At 42.2% G+C, this 18,740-nt stretch overlaps 2 protein-coding genes across 5 annotated transcripts in view; one reads left to right on the top strand and one right to left on the bottom strand.

Annotated features, from left to right (window-relative positions):
• The window catches only part of PRDM4 (PR/SET domain 4), a 33,742-nt gene extending 30,756 nt beyond the window's left edge, over positions 1-2,986 (top strand). Inside the window, exon 12 of the transcript XR_012156231.2 lies at positions 1,835-2,986. The gene's annotated coding sequence lies outside the window, so the exon portion shown is untranslated. The remainder of the gene's footprint in view (positions 1-1,834) is intronic.
• PWP1 (PWP1 homolog, endonuclein) overlaps positions 1-18,740 on the bottom strand; it is a 62,151-nt gene that overhangs the window by 24,407 nt on the left and 19,004 nt on the right. For all 4 annotated transcript variants that reach the window (XM_073324604.2, XM_073324594.2, XM_073324614.2 and 1 more), the window contains 6 exons: positions 12,943-13,039; positions 9,384-9,445; positions 4,906-5,017; positions 2,158-2,248; positions 1,182-1,303; positions 737-842 (listed from right to left, as the gene is read on the bottom strand). In XM_073324604.2, coding sequence (XP_073180705.1) covers positions 737-842; positions 1,182-1,303; positions 2,158-2,248; positions 4,906-5,017; positions 9,384-9,445; positions 12,943-13,039 — 590 coding nt within the window. The remainder of the gene's footprint in view (positions 1-736; positions 843-1,181; positions 1,304-2,157; positions 2,249-4,905; positions 5,018-9,383; positions 9,446-12,942; positions 13,040-18,740) is intronic.

The following is an 18,740-nucleotide window of genomic DNA, read 5'->3' as shown; positions in this document are numbered from 1 at the left end:
AAATTTAATTCTGGTTTTAGGGTTTAGATTTTCATTTGATTTTCTGCATGCCTTTTAAAAGGTAGATCCATCATCACTACCGTTTATAACATGATAAAACTATACAATTGGGCATGCGGACAAAACCAGTCCAACTGTTGCAAACCACAGCCAAAAGTTTTTTTGCATATTAAAAGCCAGTGGTTCTAGAGACGAAATATAAAAAGTAACTGAAGATCTTCAACCTCAGCCATGCAGCCAGCATTTAAAAAAAACCAGTACATTAGACAAATGAAAAGAATAAGCTAAACCAATGTCACCTTTGTATACACCTTGAAAGAAAATACATAATTTTTAACAAACATTGGAGGCTTCACTTCAAATTCTTAACCAAAATGAACTTTTTTTTTTTTTTTTTAAAAAGATTCACACTTTAAAAAAAAGGAAAAGAACAGAAAAAAAAAGCAGGATTCCAACACTTTCGTTGTGAGACTGCAATGCCATATTTCAAAGCATGAGATCAAGGCACCTGTTCCACTTAGACTGAAACCTCATCAGGACAGGGACTAATCTACCCAAAGTGCGTGGCATACTGTTAGCAGCAGAAAAAACATAACAGGATGCTGGATACACCTCATTACCCACTGGAAGCCTGCAGTTCTCTCAACCACCTTGTTGCTTCGTTTGATGTATTACTGAATATGCAGTATATTAGGGAGAAGAAATGGAACCCTGAAACTGATTAATGAGATGTTACCTGCAGAAATACTGCTTATATCCCAGACTCGAAGCCCTTCTCTCTCCCCTCCAAAGGCATAGACAAATGGCAAATCAGGGCAACAAGCTGCGCAGAAGAGAACACCCTAGAGGAAAAAAATATTGTTTTAATGTCCAAAAAAAGGTCACCTTAACACACCTTGACAGAACAACTTAAACAAATGTAAGGCCCTCCTATGCCTCTTCAAAACTGATTTTGAATGATTTTTAAAAAATAATTGCCTTTTCTGGCCCAGGATTTAAAGCAGAGGCTGCCAGTCATGTGTTGAATTGTGTGATGTACTAACAGTACCCAGGACAAGATGCCCAATTCATGTGAAGTGTTAAGGAGAACAAGACAATGAAGCCTGGTTAAAATCAAAAGTGAGCTTTATTAATCATGGTTTATACTTAAACTTTCTTAGAATGACGTATAAGCTACTTACCATTTTCATATCCCTGGAATGGATCAGACTTGGTTTGTCTCCCAATATATCCCAAATTTTCACATATTTGTCAGCAGATGATGTCACAAGGCACCCTTTGATCTGACTGCTTAATTGGAGTCCTGAAAAGTTAGAACAGATCAGTTTAAAATCACCATTTAATTGTTACATATTTTTCTTCCCTGTGTAACATTTTAAAGGGAAGTCAAAAGAACCTCATATTCTCCATGTGCCTTAAAGGAAGGACTGGGAGACCAATAGAAACATTGTGCGCCCCCCCTCCCCCCACCACACACACACACACAGTGGGAGAAGCAGGGATCCTTCTGGGTGTGAAAAACCTTCAGTGCCCCTTTCTCCTCTGGCAGTAACCAGGACCTCTCAGATGGCAATCATTGCTCAATCCTCTCCTTCCAACTGCTAATTCCTTACTTCATGGCTTCTCTGACAACTGTCCAGCCTCATGGCCTCCTCTTTCAACTATCAGAGAGGCACTTCTTTTTGTTATCCCAGACTATGTGCTCATTTTTGAGTCAGTTGCAGAGTGTGTACGTGTTAGTAATAATTATCACTGGCCCAGAGTGTGAGAGAGATTATTAATCTAAAAAACTAAAATACAAAAAAGATCAATGGTGTTTCTTTTGTTTTTGCAGAATCCTCTTCATGCAAGAATATTTTTGTGCAAACTACTTCATTCAAGAATGTGACCCAAACCAGTGATATTTGCTTTGACATTTTTATTCATGCAATTCTATGAGAAAAATGCACAATGGTCAAAACATACATCCCTTAAAATACAACTCGACCAAGAGGCCATTTAAATGGCCAGCTACCATGGTTAGTACTTAAGGTTTTTGCTAAACAAAAGACTGCCTCTCTCAAACAAGTTCATATTTACTTAACTATTTAAAAGACTTATTCCAACTACACGTTAATGGGCACGTTTTACATATAAAAAGGAAGATATAAACTTTACCAGATACTTCCTCATCATGAGCTTTCAGAGTAAAAAGTGGCTTATCGGAACGAGCATCTAGACAGTACACAAAGCCATCTTCTGTGCTAGCCTGGGGAAAACATTACGTTGTCAAAAGAAATTGCCGTATCAATTCACTAGAAACAGCCTAAGAATTAAGCATCCAATCTAAAGTTTGTAAAATCCATCAAAGTCAGACTTTATATTACAGTATCCTGAACAAGATGAGAACACATTTCTTAAACAAGAAACTACGCTTGATTAAGCTTGCACTTAAATAGCTTGCACAGCTGACATGCCGCATGACTCAAACACTAGGTAATGGGATATGTGATGGAAAACACCTGTGTTCACAGCCGCCGCACTATTATAATAATCTTTGTACAAGGTATGCCTTGTGATGTATTTGAAAACTCAACTTGCTGATCAGTAATATCAAGGTAAAGTGCATATAGCAACATTATAGGTAAAGTTATGAACATAAGCTAAAATCATGCCTGAAGTACATTTCCCAGACAAGTCTTTGACAAGGAAAGGAGGCAGGGACTAAGATCTGCATGTAAACAAAGAAACAGCATGGAGTCTCCTTCTTTCAGCAGACTGCCTGTCTCCCGTTCTCAGCTGGAAATGCTTTTCAAACAGGAACTATAAAAAAGGAGGGGCAAACACACCAAGACGCCACTCTTTTTCCCTGCCCACCTCATTCTCTGCACCTGAGAAGACAAAGGAAACAGCCATGGAACTGTGGGGGAGAGGTTCTGATCTAAAGAGTTTGGTCAGTAAAGCTGCTAGAAGCATGTGGTGAGAAATTTTACTTGAATCTAATATAGTCTGAGAAGTTAGTTACAAGAAAAATAAAACATTTTCTAGTGCCTATTTCTGACGTTTATGCCTCATTACTTGTACTCACTTAAAATCAATTTATTTGTAGTTACTAAATTTGTTTTATTTAATCCAGTGTGTTTAAGTTGAAGTTCCTGGGTAACTCTTTAAGATAACTGTCTAGTGTATATTATCCGTTAAAGGAATAATGGACTTAACATAATTGAGACTGCCCAGGAGAGGGCTGGGCAGTATAAGACATGCATTTCTGGGGGAAAATCTGGGAGAAGTAGCAGTGTGTTGGGATCACCCTGCAGTATCACCACGGCTGGTGAGAGCCAGAGTATGACTGGCAGGCTGCCGTTACACAAACACATCTGGGAGTGACCTGCATGCTGGAAGGCTGTTTGTGAGCAGTCCAGATTGGACGCTACAGTGACAAGGCATCGCAAGGCACCACAAGTTACAGGCCAGGGGGACACAGCCCTTCACTGATCTGGGCTGTTCCCCACTATGTCAGAGGATATGGAGCCTTTCACCTCTTGGCTACCAGTTCAAATCTATCCCCGGTCAATAGTGACTGAAAAGTTATCTGATCTGGTCTATGTAAAATGAGTTGGTGGTCTTAGCAAAAAGGTGATTACTTCACAAATGCAATGAAATGCATGTCACATTTGGTGATTGTAAGCAAAGAAGTGAATGGATGTGGAGACTGAATCCCTGTCTAACCCTGTTTTTTCATTAAAATTTCCAATATTTTTTGACCAGCTACACTTGTTAGACAGTGCCTTCTAGTGCTTAAGTAAGGGATTAAATTAAAGTGGTCTCATCTATACTTAAAATGTTTGAAATAAAAATTCTGAGCAAGTAACATCTCAATAGAGGGTATCAGTGAGACAACAGGGCTGCAGCAGAGGAAAATCTACTTCAACCACTAGAAACTAATGAAACATGGCTCAGAAATAAGTCTCCAGGGTGATAAGGAAACAGTACAAATTGGCTGAGTGATGGTGTAACTGCATTCATGTGAAAAAGATACCAAATTCATAAGTAATCAGCATTACTAATTATTGGCGGGTTATCAACCAAGGTCTATACACCTAAGGGGGAAAATGCTGGTAGCTCAACTCGGCCCATGAAATAGCAGTGACAACAACTGAACAGCTACACCCTTATCTTTGATTAGCAGGTAAAGTGCACCATTGACAGCCATAAGCGTGTGGTTATAGAATAAAGAAAAGGAGGACTTGTGGCACCTTAGAGACTAACCAATTTATTAGAGCATAAGCTTTCGTGAGCTACAGCTCACTTCCTCAGATGCATATCGTGGAAACTGCAGCAGGCTTTATATATACACAGAGAATATGAAACAATACCTATTCCCACCCCACTGTCCTGCTGGTAATAGCTTATCTAAAGTGATCATCAGGTGGGCCATTTCCAGCACAAATCCAGGTTTTCTCACCCTCCACCCCCCCACACAAATTCACTCTCCTGCTGGTGATAGCCCATCCAAAGTGACAACTCTTTACACAATGTGCATGACAATCAAGCTGGGCACATTGTGTAAAGAGTTGTCACTTTGGATGGGCTATCACCAGCAGGAGAGTGAATTTGTGTGGGGGGGTGGAGGGTGAGAAAACCTGGATTTGTGCTGGAAATGGCCCACCTGATGATCACTTTAGATAAGCTATTACCAGCAGGACAGTGGGGTGAGAATAGGTATTGTTTCATATTCTCTGTGTATATATAAAGCCTGCTGCAGTTTCCACGATATGCATCTGAGGAAGTGAGCTGTAGCTCACGAAAGCTTATGCTCTAATAAATTGGTTAGTCTCTAAGGTGCCACAAGTCCTCCTTTTCTTTTTGCGAATACAGACTAACACGGCTGTTACTCTGAAACCTGGTTATAGAATATATACTCACGAGGAAGTTACAAGGTGAAAAATGATTCCAAGTCACTCTCTCAACCTGTCCACTAAACCGCCAGATTCGATGATTATCCTGTGGACTTCTGCAGTCATATAGGACAGCAGACCTAGAAGAAATCACATCAGAACATTTCATGAAGTTTGGTTTATCATTATTACCTAGCAATGTTCTCACTAATTTATTCATGAATTTGAATGAAAGCAGCTTCAAAACACAGGAAGCATTTAGGTTTTCAGATTGACTTTTGAAAAGCAAATAAAAGATGATGCTAAAGATGTAGAAAGGATTTATATTACGGACCAAGGTATTTCTTGAGGGTACAAGAGCCATTCTGTTGAGACTAAATGCGGCAGATAAATTCCAATACAATCACTACACAGGAAATACTATCGCATAGGGGCCAGAATTATACACCAGCATATCACTTCAATATGAACATACATAATTTCATTTTACTAGTTTCAAATAACCAGTTAGTTTGGAAATCAATTTATGAAAAATGCATCTTGTGTGTATTTTCAAATATGCTTTAAACAGGACATTAAGCTTTAGAAGTGGCTGGGGACATCCTATATTTAAGATGAGCGAGAGATGAGATGATGAGAATGAGCGGCTCATGTGGGACTCTGATAATTCTTGACTTGAGCCCAATGGGGCAGAAACTCTTCAAGTGGCAGCAAGCATGCCAAAGTTGTTTGATGTTAATGAAAGGAGGCAGGGGTGAAAGTAAAGCCGAAGACTTACCGGTACGGGGGCCGGGGCCTCGGGCGGAAGGGGAGGGGTTGGGGGTTAGTGTCCCCCCAGCCGGCCCTTCCACGCTGCCTGGCCCATGCCGCCCAGGGCTCCAGCAACGATTTAAAAGGCCTGGGGCTTCGGACGCTGTTGCGGTAGCAGCAGCAGCCCGGGCCCTTTTAAATTGCCAGCCCCAGGGCAGCTGCTCCTTCCCTCCCCCCCCACCAACGGCAGGCAAAAGGGGCAACAACATTAAAGTGCTGTCACAGCAGCACTTTAAACACGGTCCTTTGCCGCAGCGGTGCTTTAAGGGACCCAGCAGGGCCGCCGCCACCGCCGGGGGGAGCAAAAGGGGCAGCAATGTTAAAGTCACAGCAGCACTTTAAAGTCAGCTGGGTACGGGGCAGTACCGGCAGACACTTTTTACCCGTACACCGTACCGGCCCATACCGGCTTACTTTCACCCCTGAAAGGAGGAAAGAGACACCATAGCTTCAGAAACCTCTTCAACTCAGTTAATATCCACAATATAATCTTGTAGTTTAAAAACAAAAACATAAAGCCCAAACACTGATCTGAAAGCCTCATGTCTTCCATCCCGCAGCAGAAAAGCACATTTGTTGCTATAGCATAGCTTTTAATAGATTTCCTTGACTTATGTCATGAAAGCTCATTTCAACAAACATTTCTTTCTCAGACATCCTTCAGAAGCCTTCAACTACTTCTAGGTCGCAGGATACTTCAAGGAAATCAGTACAATGGTTTACGGGTGCTTATGGCATTGGAGGACTGGCTGCAGACGACTTGGAGAAGTCTACCCTAGCAAAAAAAGGGAAACTGGGCATAGGAGTAGACTCAAAACCATCCCAGAGGCCATCTAAATATTTTAAGAGACTCTACCAGATTTCTAAGATAAGCTAAATGCAGCAAATGAAAAGGTGTGACTGCCTTGGATACATTTTTAAATGTGGCAATGTGAAGGGAAAAACATTAAAACCTAGAACAGAAATTTGACAGGAAAGAGTAGCTATGGAATGAAATAATGGTGGGTACCACTAATCAGATAAAATTACTCCCCTCTCAGACAAATATGAGAACAGGTAGTATATCCTTCTGAAGTAGCCAAATGCAAGCTTTGGAAACAAAGACCTGCTAAGAGAATACTTAAATAAATAAATGAAACAGGATGACTGGTATTTAAGCAGAGAACAACACGCAGGAAGTATAGCTAAGAAACAGCAAAGCGACTATACACCAAAGCTGGAATCTCTGTATTCCCCTATGAACACTTTCTGTCCCTTTATATATTACACACACACACACACACACAACTACATTAAAAGAACATTATTACAGTCACAAAGTCAAGCACTCAAAAGTTAGGAAATGAGGAAAGGGTCGGAAATGGCAGAATGCCTGTGCCACCTTAATTCAGCCCTCTTGTGAGCACATATTAGGATACAGTCTTTAATGACATGATCGCATCCTATTTTTTCCATAGAATCCCTGCGCCTTATGCAGTGCACAACATGGACGAGCAACTACTCAATATTTTGTCTTCTCACTGTGCAGCATGTGGCCCCAGGCCTTATTTACTACACACACTATTCAACCCCTGCTCCAAAGAGAGAATCTCCTCAGTGGCTTTTCTATAGTGCTCATCACTATAGTATTGGAGTGCTTCACAAACATTAATCTAGCTTCACAACACCTCTGTGAAGGGATATTATCCCAGTTTTACAGATGGAGAAGTGAGGAACAGAGAAATTAATATCAAAAACATCTACTAATTCTGGGTGCTGTATTTGAGACATATAGAACCTGATTTTTCAGAGTAGTTAACATTATATAGCACTTAAGTTCAAAGCACAGCTCCGACTGACTATAATTGCAGCTGGGCAAGCTCAGCACTTCTGCAAATCAGACCCTAGGGTCTCTAGTTTGGAATCCAGAAAATGAGGAACATACAGTGAGTGGCAATCTGTGAAAAATCTGGCTTAGGTGACTTGCCCAAGATCACAAGGAACTTATGCAGGGACAGAATCCCATTCCCCAGGGCAGCATTCGACCTGAGACCATCTTTTCTCTTCCTGCAGTTCCCTGCTTCATCTACTACACACCTCTCCACTTCTGCAAGAAATGAAACAGGCATCCTACAGACAAAAGTCTCTTTCACTACAAAACCCCAGTTCATTCCCAGATCAGGTCCATCTCAAGTACCAAGTCAGGCAGGCATCCTGTGGAAAAAATAGCTGTGATCATATAATTGAAGACTGCACCATAATGCAGACACACAGGGGAGCCAAACTTAGGCTGCACAGACAACCTTCATTCTAGCATTTCTGAACTTTTGAGTGCTTTACTTTTCAACTTTAATAAAGGCCTTTTTATGCAGTTCTGTGTAATTTCCTACGTTTAAAAAAAAAAGAGAACTAAAACCACCCAATTTCCATCATGTGGTACTGCACTGACAGACATGGCTCATCGTCAGGGTTGGAACCCTTAGCTCCACTGCAGACACATCTGCCACTTGAGCTAACAGTAACTGCTAATTATAGGTTGCCATCCTCTATGTGGACCACACTAGAGGTGGATGGGACACTTTGTAGCGTATCTGCTGACCAACGAGGAATGTTGACACTCAGGAATCTTGGGTTCCATTTCAAGCTCTAGAAAAAAGTCTGCTCTAGGGAGCACAGACTTCTGCTCATTTCCCCCAAACATGACCCCTTTTGCCCCATCCTCTCCAACCTGTCCCTAATTCCAATTCTGTCTCTGTTCCAGTCCCTATCTCCATTCCTCAGGCTTCTCAGCCTAGTCCCAGTCACCTTGCCCAGCAAGCCCTATCCTCACGATTCCACATACACCATCCCAGCCACTGTCCACACCCATTCCCAATTCCACTCCTCCTGCCTCCTTAGCCAATCTGTCACACTCATGCCTCCTGTCACCTCCCCCAACCCACGTTCCCCTATATCCCTCTCCTGGCTACTTGTTCCAGCCCCTTTGTCCAGCCATTCCCAGTTCTCCCTCTGCACCCCAGCTCCCCATCAGATCCGTTCTCCCCTCACCACATCTCCTTCCCTCCAACCCACTAGCTCCAAGTTTGCTTGCCCTGATAGTCCCCAGACTCAGCCCTCTCCCCCCAACCTCCCACAGGTCTCGTTAACCTAATCTGCACCTCCCATAGGTCTGGTTTGTGTCCCTTCTTCATTCAAATCAGCCTACTTCCTCATCTGTGCTACCTAGGCCCAGTGGAGAGAGGAACAGTAAGAGCACAGAAGTCTCTACTGAGCCTGGGTGAACTGCAATTTGTCAAAGGCTTCTAAATTGACCAAATTTAGGCTGTTTTTCATGGGAATGAAGAAATGCACCGTCCTGAGACAAAGGCCACCACCTTCTGCCAAATTTCAAGTACCTGCTCCAAAGCATAGGATTGCTAGAGCTTTACAAAGAAAATGTAGCCGGGATTTTTATTTATTTAACGGGGGAAAACATTTTCCCCTAACCTCATTTCTGGAAGCAGCCAAAGCATTCTGGCGGAATTAATAAATTAAAAATTATCATGAGGCAGATACCTGGCATGGAAAACTTCATCCCAAACAGTTAAAAATTTGGCAAAAAGTTATAAGCTATTGAAAATTAGGTTTTATAATAGGAAGTATCCAGCAACCTGAATACAAGATGGTGCTACCAGACCCACCTACAATAGTGCAAAAAGCAAATATTTCCCCACTTACTTATCATAAGATCCAGAAACAAGGGTCTGTGTTTCAAATGGATGAAATTGTAGCGTCTGGACCTAATAAGGACATTGAAAGTTTCAGAAACACACATTGGGATTTAAAATACATACAGGACACCTGTTTCAGTCAGTGTCATGTAGGATAAGGTACAGCACTATTCCCTATAACTCTGGTATACTTGCTGGTACTCAAGACCTTTTCATAGAGCAGAGTATGCATCTAGCAAGATAGAGGACATTCATTTTAGATTTCCAAGAGGACCTCACCAGAGGTGAAACAAGAGGTGTTCCCTCTTTTGCCAAAAATCTTCAAAAAATAAGCTGGGGTGGGTAAAAAAAAATCTGCTTCCAGCTGGACAAAAACAACTGTATAACTATGCATGCAGGAGCAAAGAAAAAAAACAAGTACATGAGAAGTTTTCCAAGAGCAGTGATCTATGTTGACTAGATGATTGAGATTATATTAATAATTTTCACATTTTAATTACAAAGAGCTAAGTATTTCTAAAGCACCTGTCATCATAATATCTAGGTGCCATATATTAAAACTAGGGCCATCAAGCAATTAACAAGATTAATCGCACTGTTAAACAATAATAGAATACCAAGTATTTTTGGATGCTTTCTACATTTTCAAATATATTGATTTCAATTACAACACAGAATACATAGCATACAGTGCTCACTTTATATTTATTTTTATTACAAATATTTGCACTGTAAAAAACAAAAGAAATTGTATTTTTCAATTCACCTAATACAAACTTTTTTTCTGGCGACTCAGTTGAAGAAAATTATTGATGCCTGTGATGCAACAGAGCTGGGGATGAGGGATTTAGGGTGTGGGAGGGGCTCATGGCTGAGGCAGAGGGTTGGGGTGTGAGGGCTGCGGGGTGGGGCCAGGAATGAGAGGTTCAGGATGTGGGAGGGGGCTCAGGGCTGAGGTGCAGGAGGGGGTCAGGGCTCTGGGCTGGGGGGTACAGGCTCTGGGGTGGGGCCGAGGATGAGGGGTTTGGGGTGCAGGAAGGGGCTCTGGGTTTGGGGAGGCTCAGGTCTGGGGCAGGGGATTGGGCCATGGGCTTCCCTCGGGCAGCTCCCGGTCAGCAATGCAGTGGGGGTGCTAAGCCAGGCTTCCTGCCTGTTCTGGCACTGCAGACCACACTGCGCCCCAGAAGCGGCCAGCAGCAGGTCCAGCTCCTAGGTAGGAGGTACGCAAGTGGCTCCGTGCGGCTCTCGCCCGCAGGCACCACCCTCCACCCCCATTGGCCAGGAGCTGGTGCTCAGAGCGGGGGCAGACCTGCTGCTGGCCACTTCCCTACCTGTTCCGACACTACGCTGTGCCCCGGACTAGCTTGTCTTAGATAGGTAGCACTGCCAACGGGACTTTTAACAGCCTGGTCGGCGGTACTGACCAGAATCACCACGACCCAGTGCCTTATATTCCATGACCCAGCACTTGGTTGCGACCTGTAGTTTGAAAATACAAACACAGAAATACTTACAAAAAAACTGCATTCAAAACAATGTAAATCTTTAGAGCCTTCAAGTCCACTCAGTCCTGCTTCAGCCAATCGCTCAAACAAGTTTGGTTACAATTTGCAGGAGATAATGCTGCCCGCTTCTTGTTTACAATGTCACCTGAAAGTGAGAGCAGGCGGCCACATGGCACTGTTGTAGCCAGTATCGCAAGATATTTATGTGCCAGAGGCGCTAAAGATTCGAATGTCCCTTCGTGCTTCAACCACCATTCCAGGGGACAGGTGTCCATGCTGACAACAAGTTCTGCTCGACCAACACATGTTCATTTTCATCATCTGAGTCAGATGCCACAAGCAAAAGGTTGATTTTATTTTTTGGTGGTTTGAGTTCTGTAGTATTTGCATCTGAGTGTTGCTCTTTTAAGACATCTGAAAGCATGCTCCACACCTCATCCCTCTCAGATTTTGGAAGGTACTTCAGATTCTTAAACCTTGGGTAGAGTGCTGTAGCTATCTTTAGAAATCTCACATTGGTACCTTCTTTGCATTTTGTCAAATCTGCTGTGAAAGTGTTCTTAAAATGAATAACATCCTGGGTCATCATCCGAGACTGCTATAATATGAAATATATGGCAGAATGCAGGTAAAATAGAACAGGAGACATACAATTCTCCCCACAAGGAGTTCAGTCACAAATTTAATTAACGCATTTTTTTTTAAACAAGCATCATCAGCATGGAAGCATGTCCTCTGGAATGATGGCCGAAGCATGAAGGGGCATATGAATGGTTAGCATATCTGGCATGTAAATACCGGTGACACCGGCTACAATAGTGCCATGCGAATGGCTCTTCTCACTTTCAGATGATGTAAATAAGCAGGCAACAGTATCTCCTGTAAATGTACATAAACTTGTTTGGCTTAGCGATTGGCTGAACAAGAAGTAGAACTGAGTGGACTTGTAAGCACTAAAGTTTTACACTGTTTTGTTTTTGAGTGCAGTTATCTAACAAAAAAAATCTACATTTATAAATTACACTTTCACGATAAAGAGAAAAGATAAAGAGTACTTGTATGAGGTGAACTGAAAAATACTATTTCTTTCATTAATCATTTTTACAGTGCAAATATTTGTAATAAAAATAATATAAAGTGAGCACTGTATACCTTGTATTCTGTGTTGTAATAGAAATCAAGAAATTTTAAAATGCAGAAAAACATGCAAAATATTTAATAAATTTCAATTGGTATTCCATTATTTAACAGTGCGATTAATCATGATAAATTTTTTTGAGTTAATCGCGTGAGTTAATTGCGATTAGTTGACAGCCCTAATTAAAACATACCTGGGCTAGAAACATTGTTACCATTACCCATTGTCCTATAAAGGAACTACTGACAATCTAACCCAGGGGTAGGCAACTTATAGCACACGTGCCAAAGGCGGCATGCAAGCTGATTTTCAGGGGCACTCACGCTGCCCGGGTCCTGGCCGCCAGTCCAGGGGGCTCTGCATTTTAAATTTAATTTTAAATGAAGCTTCTTAAACATTTTAAAAACCGTATTTACTTTACAACAATAGTTTAGTTATATATTACAGACTTATAGAAAAAGACCTTCTAAAAACATTAAAATGTATTACTGGCATGCGAAACCTTAAGTTAGAGTGAATAAATGAAGATTTGGCACACCACTTCTGAAAGGTTGCTGACCCCTGATCTAACCCATTTTTTCAGGTCTATTCTTCTGTCACTTATGACAGCACTTTTAGGCTTCTCCTTGTCTTAAAACAGTCACGGGGTTACATTTAAATGAAAAGCATTTTAAGACGCCCTAAAAATCTGAGTTAAATATTCCCTCTAACTTTCCAAAGGATAAAACAAATTAGATTTTGACAGAGCCTAAATAGTGTAATCCATAAAAGTGATTCACTCAGAAAATTATGAACGTTTGACATGGTGGTTATAACCAAAGCAGTTTTGCAACATTAGAGTTTGCCACTAACCTTTCAATGTAATAAGTTGCAGTTTGTTTTCTATATTTTACAACAGAAGAAATATAACAATATCCACATACCTTGTCCATATGTAAAGTAAGGTTTGCTGCCGGTTTACCCATGGACATATCCCACAGAATTACAGTGCTGTCAGCTGAGGCACTTGCTAACACATTTCTAACAACATACAAAAGCAAAAGCTTTAGACATTTACATACATGTGAACAAATAGTGGCCCTAGGTCATAAATACACAGACTGATTCTGATCTCAAGTAAGCCCAGGTCTACAGCCTACAACCTTCAAGCATAAAAGATAATCTGGCAGAACAACACCACATTCGGTATTTAATGGCAATATGTTACATATTTCTGAACAGAAAATCTAGTATTGTACGGAAGGGCTATACCTTTAGTGTACTGCTCATACAGTTGTGTTTCTCTCCCCCAGCCCCCAACTAAAAATATTCTCCTGTCAATTATATGGTACCAGTGATATGACTAAGAAATCTGAGGACTTATTCCTTTCTGGACATTTTAAGATGGGGTTCTTAAATATGAGCTACATAGTATAGATTTGAATATTGTATCGACATAGCTAAGAGACAAACAAACCCATTTTTGGCAAGTATTTTCCTCTTCAGACTCTCCACTAACTAAATAGTCCGAACCTGCAACTCTCTCCTTACAATGTGTATGATAATCAAGGTGGGCCATTTAGGAGTGATCACTTTAGATAAGCTATTACCAGCAGGAGAGTGGGGTGGGGGGAGAGAAAACCTTTTGTAGTGATAAACACCCATTTTTTCACGGTCTGTGTGTATAAAAACATCTTCTGTATTTTCCACAGTATGCATCCGATGAAGTGAGCTGTAGCTCACGAAAGCTTACACTCAAATAAATTGGTTAGTCTCTAAGGTGCCACAAGTACTCCTTTTCTTTTTGCGAATACAGACTAACTCAGCTGTTACTCTGAAACCTGTTACTCTGACAAGTCATCCTACTGAAGTCAAAGGAGCTACTTGCATGGTTTTTACATTTGGGCCCTCGTTTCATATTTAAAAATTAATGATGGTAAGGGCTGTAAATACAGAGATAAGAACTTTAATCAAAGCCCAAGCAGCAGTGTCAGAGATTTATTAAATGCACAACAAAAATCACCCTTATTTGTCTAAAGGTGTTAGATTTTATAATTTAGCACACTGTGAAGCCTTCCCCTGCTTTCCATATTAGAATGAAGGTCTTGACTGAAAGACATCTGACTTTCCTCCAAAACACTGTTCCCCCAAAGCGACGCCACAGAGGGGAAATTTACAAAAGTCACAGTGCAGATTACAAGGACATTTTACAAATAATGCCAGTGAGGCCCTTCAGCCAGAAAGCGATTTGTAGGCAGCTGTCATAGCTTGTCTTACTTTTTAAAATGCAATTAAAAATGCTGCACTAAGACTGCTCTTTGAGTTCTTGACTTGCACCCAACCTTTGCATTTTAGGATTAGTTTTTCCTGCAACATCCACTGGTGTCAGCAAGGTTATATTACTCAGTACACTACAGAACCAGGAATGCCAATCACTTATTCAGCTTCGTACAGGGGCTTAATATTATACAGGGTCACACAAATTACTCCTACAAAGACCAGCTGCTTTTAGTCATCATGACATTGGCTTTCTAGTTACACACTGCTGGTGTTAGCCATGATAAACGCTGAAAGATTGCACACAAACTGTGTACCATTCACTGATCCATCACTAAATCATTTCTTACATTCACATTAGTCATCTGACACATTCTTTTTGCAGTAGACAACATGTGGCCAATTAACATCTAATAATTTCTTGTATGTTCAGTGAATATCTACAGGAGAATTTTTTCATCTGTAATATCCGGATAAAACCAGGAGTTTTCAGAGGAGATTGCTGACAGCTGCTGAAAACGAGGATGCAGAACTGTCAAGTGTATCCTCAGAGAGAGTTAACAGCAGTAGGAAAAGATCATACCGTATCTAATGGAAAATCCATTTACAAGACCCTTGCTGAGGATCCTGTACTAATTGTTATTGAAAGAACAACCTAGGTGATAGAAAGAAGGGGTTAATCACCTTGTGCGGCAACTGCGGTTCTTTGAGATGCGGGTGCCTAGGGGTGCTCCACTTCAGGTGCGCATGTGCCTCTTGAACCCTTGATCAGAGATTTTCAGTTAGTAGTGCCCATCCAACCTGCACATGCCCTATGTCTCCTCGTGCTGGATACCAAGGCTATATAGAGTATGCGGGCAAAGTGCCCTCAGTTCCTTCTCCACCCAAATGCCCCCCTAAGGAACAGTCTGAAGCAGACAGAAAGGAGAGTGGGTAATGGAGCACCCACAGGGATAGGCATCTTGAAGAACTGCTGTTACTGCACAAAGTGAGTAATCTCATCTTCTTCTTCCAGTAGTGTCCTGATGTTTGCTCCACTTCTGGTGGCTTCCAAACAGTTTCCCCTGGTGGAGGAGGGAGCTTCAGCATAGAATTCCATGCTGCAAACAGCACTGCAGACCCAAATGCTGCATTGAATCTGACAGCTGGGATCAGAGCGCAACGTTTTGAAAACACTGAAGCCCATGCATTGAAGCCCATGCAGCAGCCCTACATATTTCAGATACTGGTACATTCTTCGGTAATGCCATAGCTATTTATTGCCTGTGATCTGGTTGAACATGCTATCACCCTTGGGGGGGGGATGATGATGATGAACGCCTGCAGCATCCTAACAAGTGACAATACATCCAGATAGCCACCTCGACAGTGTCTGAATAGAAATCGAGAACCCTGTGGATCTATTCGTGAAAGAAATGAAGAGCTTAGGTGACTTCCTATATTACTGGGTTCTATATAAGTAGAAGGCTAATGCCCTTCTAACATACAGGATGTGTAAACAGGATTCCTATGGAGAACCATGTGGCTTCAGCAAAAATACTGGTAGATGAATGGACTGATTAAGGAAGAGCTCCGATAGAATCTTAGGTAAGAATTTAGGGTATGGATGTAAAGAGACCTTGTCCTTAAAGAACACCGTAAGTGGTATGGGTAGGGGGTGATCTGCCATTAGGGCTCCAACATCCACAACGCTATGGGCTGATATGATAGCTACTAAGAAGTTCATCTTTATAGATAAATGCAACAGACAACAGGTTGCCATTGGTTCTAATGGAGGTTCATAAGGTAACTGAGTATCAGGTTGAGGTCCCAGGTTGGGACAGGGTTTCTAATCTGCAGATAGAGAGAGTCTCCAGACCCTTACTACACCTAGACAATACTAGATGAGCAAATATGGAGCATCCTTCTACTGGAGGATGAAAGGTTGATATTGCAGCCAAATGGAACTTAAACTGAACTAATGGATAATCCCAATTTCTTTATATCCAACATGTAAACCAGGATGACAAAGTGGCACCAAATCAGGCTGGAGGCAGCAATGCCAACAGAAGAATCACTTCCATTTCTGCAGGTAAGTAATGTGGGTTGATCTCTTTCAGTAAGACCTGCTGTACTTCTGTAGAGCAGGAGGATTCTAACCCCGTAAACCATCCAGGAGCCATGCCATGAGGCAGAGAACCACTAGAGTGGGATGAAGCACACAACTCACATCCTGTGATAGGAAATGAGGAACGGTCAGGAGCTTGAATGATGGTTGGACACAGGTAAGCAGGTAAGGGTACAAAACTTGTGTCAGCCAGGTTGCTACTAGAAGGATAAATCTGGCTCCGTACTGTCTGAGCTTGTTCCTCACTCTTAGTATCAGTAGTGCTGGAGGAAACACAAGGAAGAAGAATGGCATCTCCCAAGGACTGGTAGCCCAAACCCCATCTTGAGCAGAAAAGAGGACACTTCCTGTTCTGGAACTCTAGAAGCCCCCATCTTTGGAATATAATATGGAGAACTTTGGTGTTTAGCTCCCATCATAATCCTGTGAGAAGTGTCCGCTGAAGATATCAGGTGTGGTGTTCTGAATACCTGTGAGGTAGACTGCTGAAATTTGCATCTGATGAGCTATGCACAAATCCCAGTTTCATAGCTTCAGTGCACAGAGAGGAAGATCTCGCTCCTCCCTGCCTGTTAATAAAAAAAACATGCAGGATACATTGTCCATCATGACCCTAGACTGATTTGCCCCAATGAGGGGTAAGATATGAAGGCAACTGTTCCTGACAGCCCTGAGCTTTGACATATTGATGTGGAGACTGGTTTCTTGAGTTGTCCATCTGTCCTAAGTTGCGACGGTACAGAGGTGTGCTCCCCCCCAACCATGATGGGGCTGGGCGATAGAAAGGAACACCTGCACAGATGTTGAGTTGATCCTTCCACCAGTGTAAGGAGTTCCTTGCTTATAGCCTGTCTGTCCAAGCTGCGTCTGACTGGAGAACAGGTTGTTCCGAGCCAACCCTGAAAGCAGCAGAAATGTAACCTTTTGTGATCGGTCACGAAGATGCAAACTGCCATGTGTTCCAGGAGCTGAACTCAGTTCCTTATTGTGATTCAAGGGCTCCCCTGAATTGCCCATACCAAATCTGACATGGCTACGAATCTGTCAAAAGGAAGATAGGCTCTGGTTGCCAACAAGTCCAAATATGCCCCTATAAACTGTCTTCTGTATTGGGGCTAATGTGGACTTTTTTACATTCAGCTGCAGACCCAACTCCTGGAACAGGGCAAGGGCTGTCTGGGAGGAAGATAGCACTGCTTCGTAAGAACGGCCCTTGAGTAGCCAGTCGTTAAGGTGCAGGAAGACTAGGATTGCTTCTTGTCGGAGGTAAGCAGCCACCACTGCCAGGACTTTGGAGAACACTCTGGGGGACAAGGAAAGACCAAACTGAAAAACTTGGTATTGGAAATGATCCTGTCCTATAATGATGAAGCACATATATTTCTTGTGTGATAGGTGTATTGTTATGTGGAAATAAGCATCTTGCACGTTGAGGTCCAGAAACCAAACCCCCTTCTCTAATGAAGGAATTACAGCTGCCCAAGCCACCATCCTGAATTTCTGAACTTCTTTAGACGTTTTAGATTTAAGATCTGTCTCCACCCTCCGTTCTCTTTTGGAGAAGAAAATACTTTGAGTAAAATCCCTTGTCTTGTGAGGAGGAGGAACTAGCTCTACTCTGCTATTCAAAGGAGAGAGTTCACTTCTTGTCTAAATAAAAGCTCATGAGAGGGATCCCTGAAGAGGAACAGGGAAGGGGCGTGGAAGGGAGGGAGTGACGTAAAATGGATGGTATAGCCCAATGTTATGACCTCTACAACCCAAATGTCTGTAGTGACCTGCTCCAAGCATGTTGGAAATGGGCAAGGTAGTCTCCAGACAGGGAGGTGGGCTAATGGGCACTGCGGTAAATTTAGTTGGAGGATTTGAACCTTTGACCAACCCAACAAAACTACTGATTCGAAACTGGCTGGGTGGTCAGGGAGAGTGGTTGGGCAGCCCTCTTTCCTCTGAAATCTCTCTCTTTCTAGTGGATCTCTGGATCCTAAAAAACTAAGAATGGATGCAACCTCTATGACGTAGGAAACCTTTTCTTTCTTTCTTTCTATATATTTTTTATATATATGCCAGTGATCATAAAGTAGCCCTAGAGTCCTTCAGAGTGTGCAAAGACTCATCCGTGGTTTCAGAGAACAGTTTACAAGCATCAAAGTGGAAGCCCTCCACGGTGTTCTGGAGTCTCTCAGAAACCCCGAGAGATGGGACCATGATGCCCTGTGCATAACCACCACTGTGGAGATGGACCTGGCAGCAGCGTCCATAGCATCAAACGATACTTGAACAGTTCTGTCCACCAATTGGCCCACAGATGATGGACTGAAATTGCTCCCTATGTTCTTGGGGCAGATGTTCAATAAA

This window comes from Lepidochelys kempii, chromosome 1 (genome assembly GCF_965140285.1).
Source record: "Lepidochelys kempii isolate rLepKem1 chromosome 1, rLepKem1.hap1, whole genome shotgun sequence".
Classification (NCBI taxonomy): Eukaryota; Metazoa; Chordata; order Testudines; family Cheloniidae; genus Lepidochelys; species Lepidochelys kempii.
This window is presented reverse-complemented; position numbering and strand designations above follow the sequence as displayed.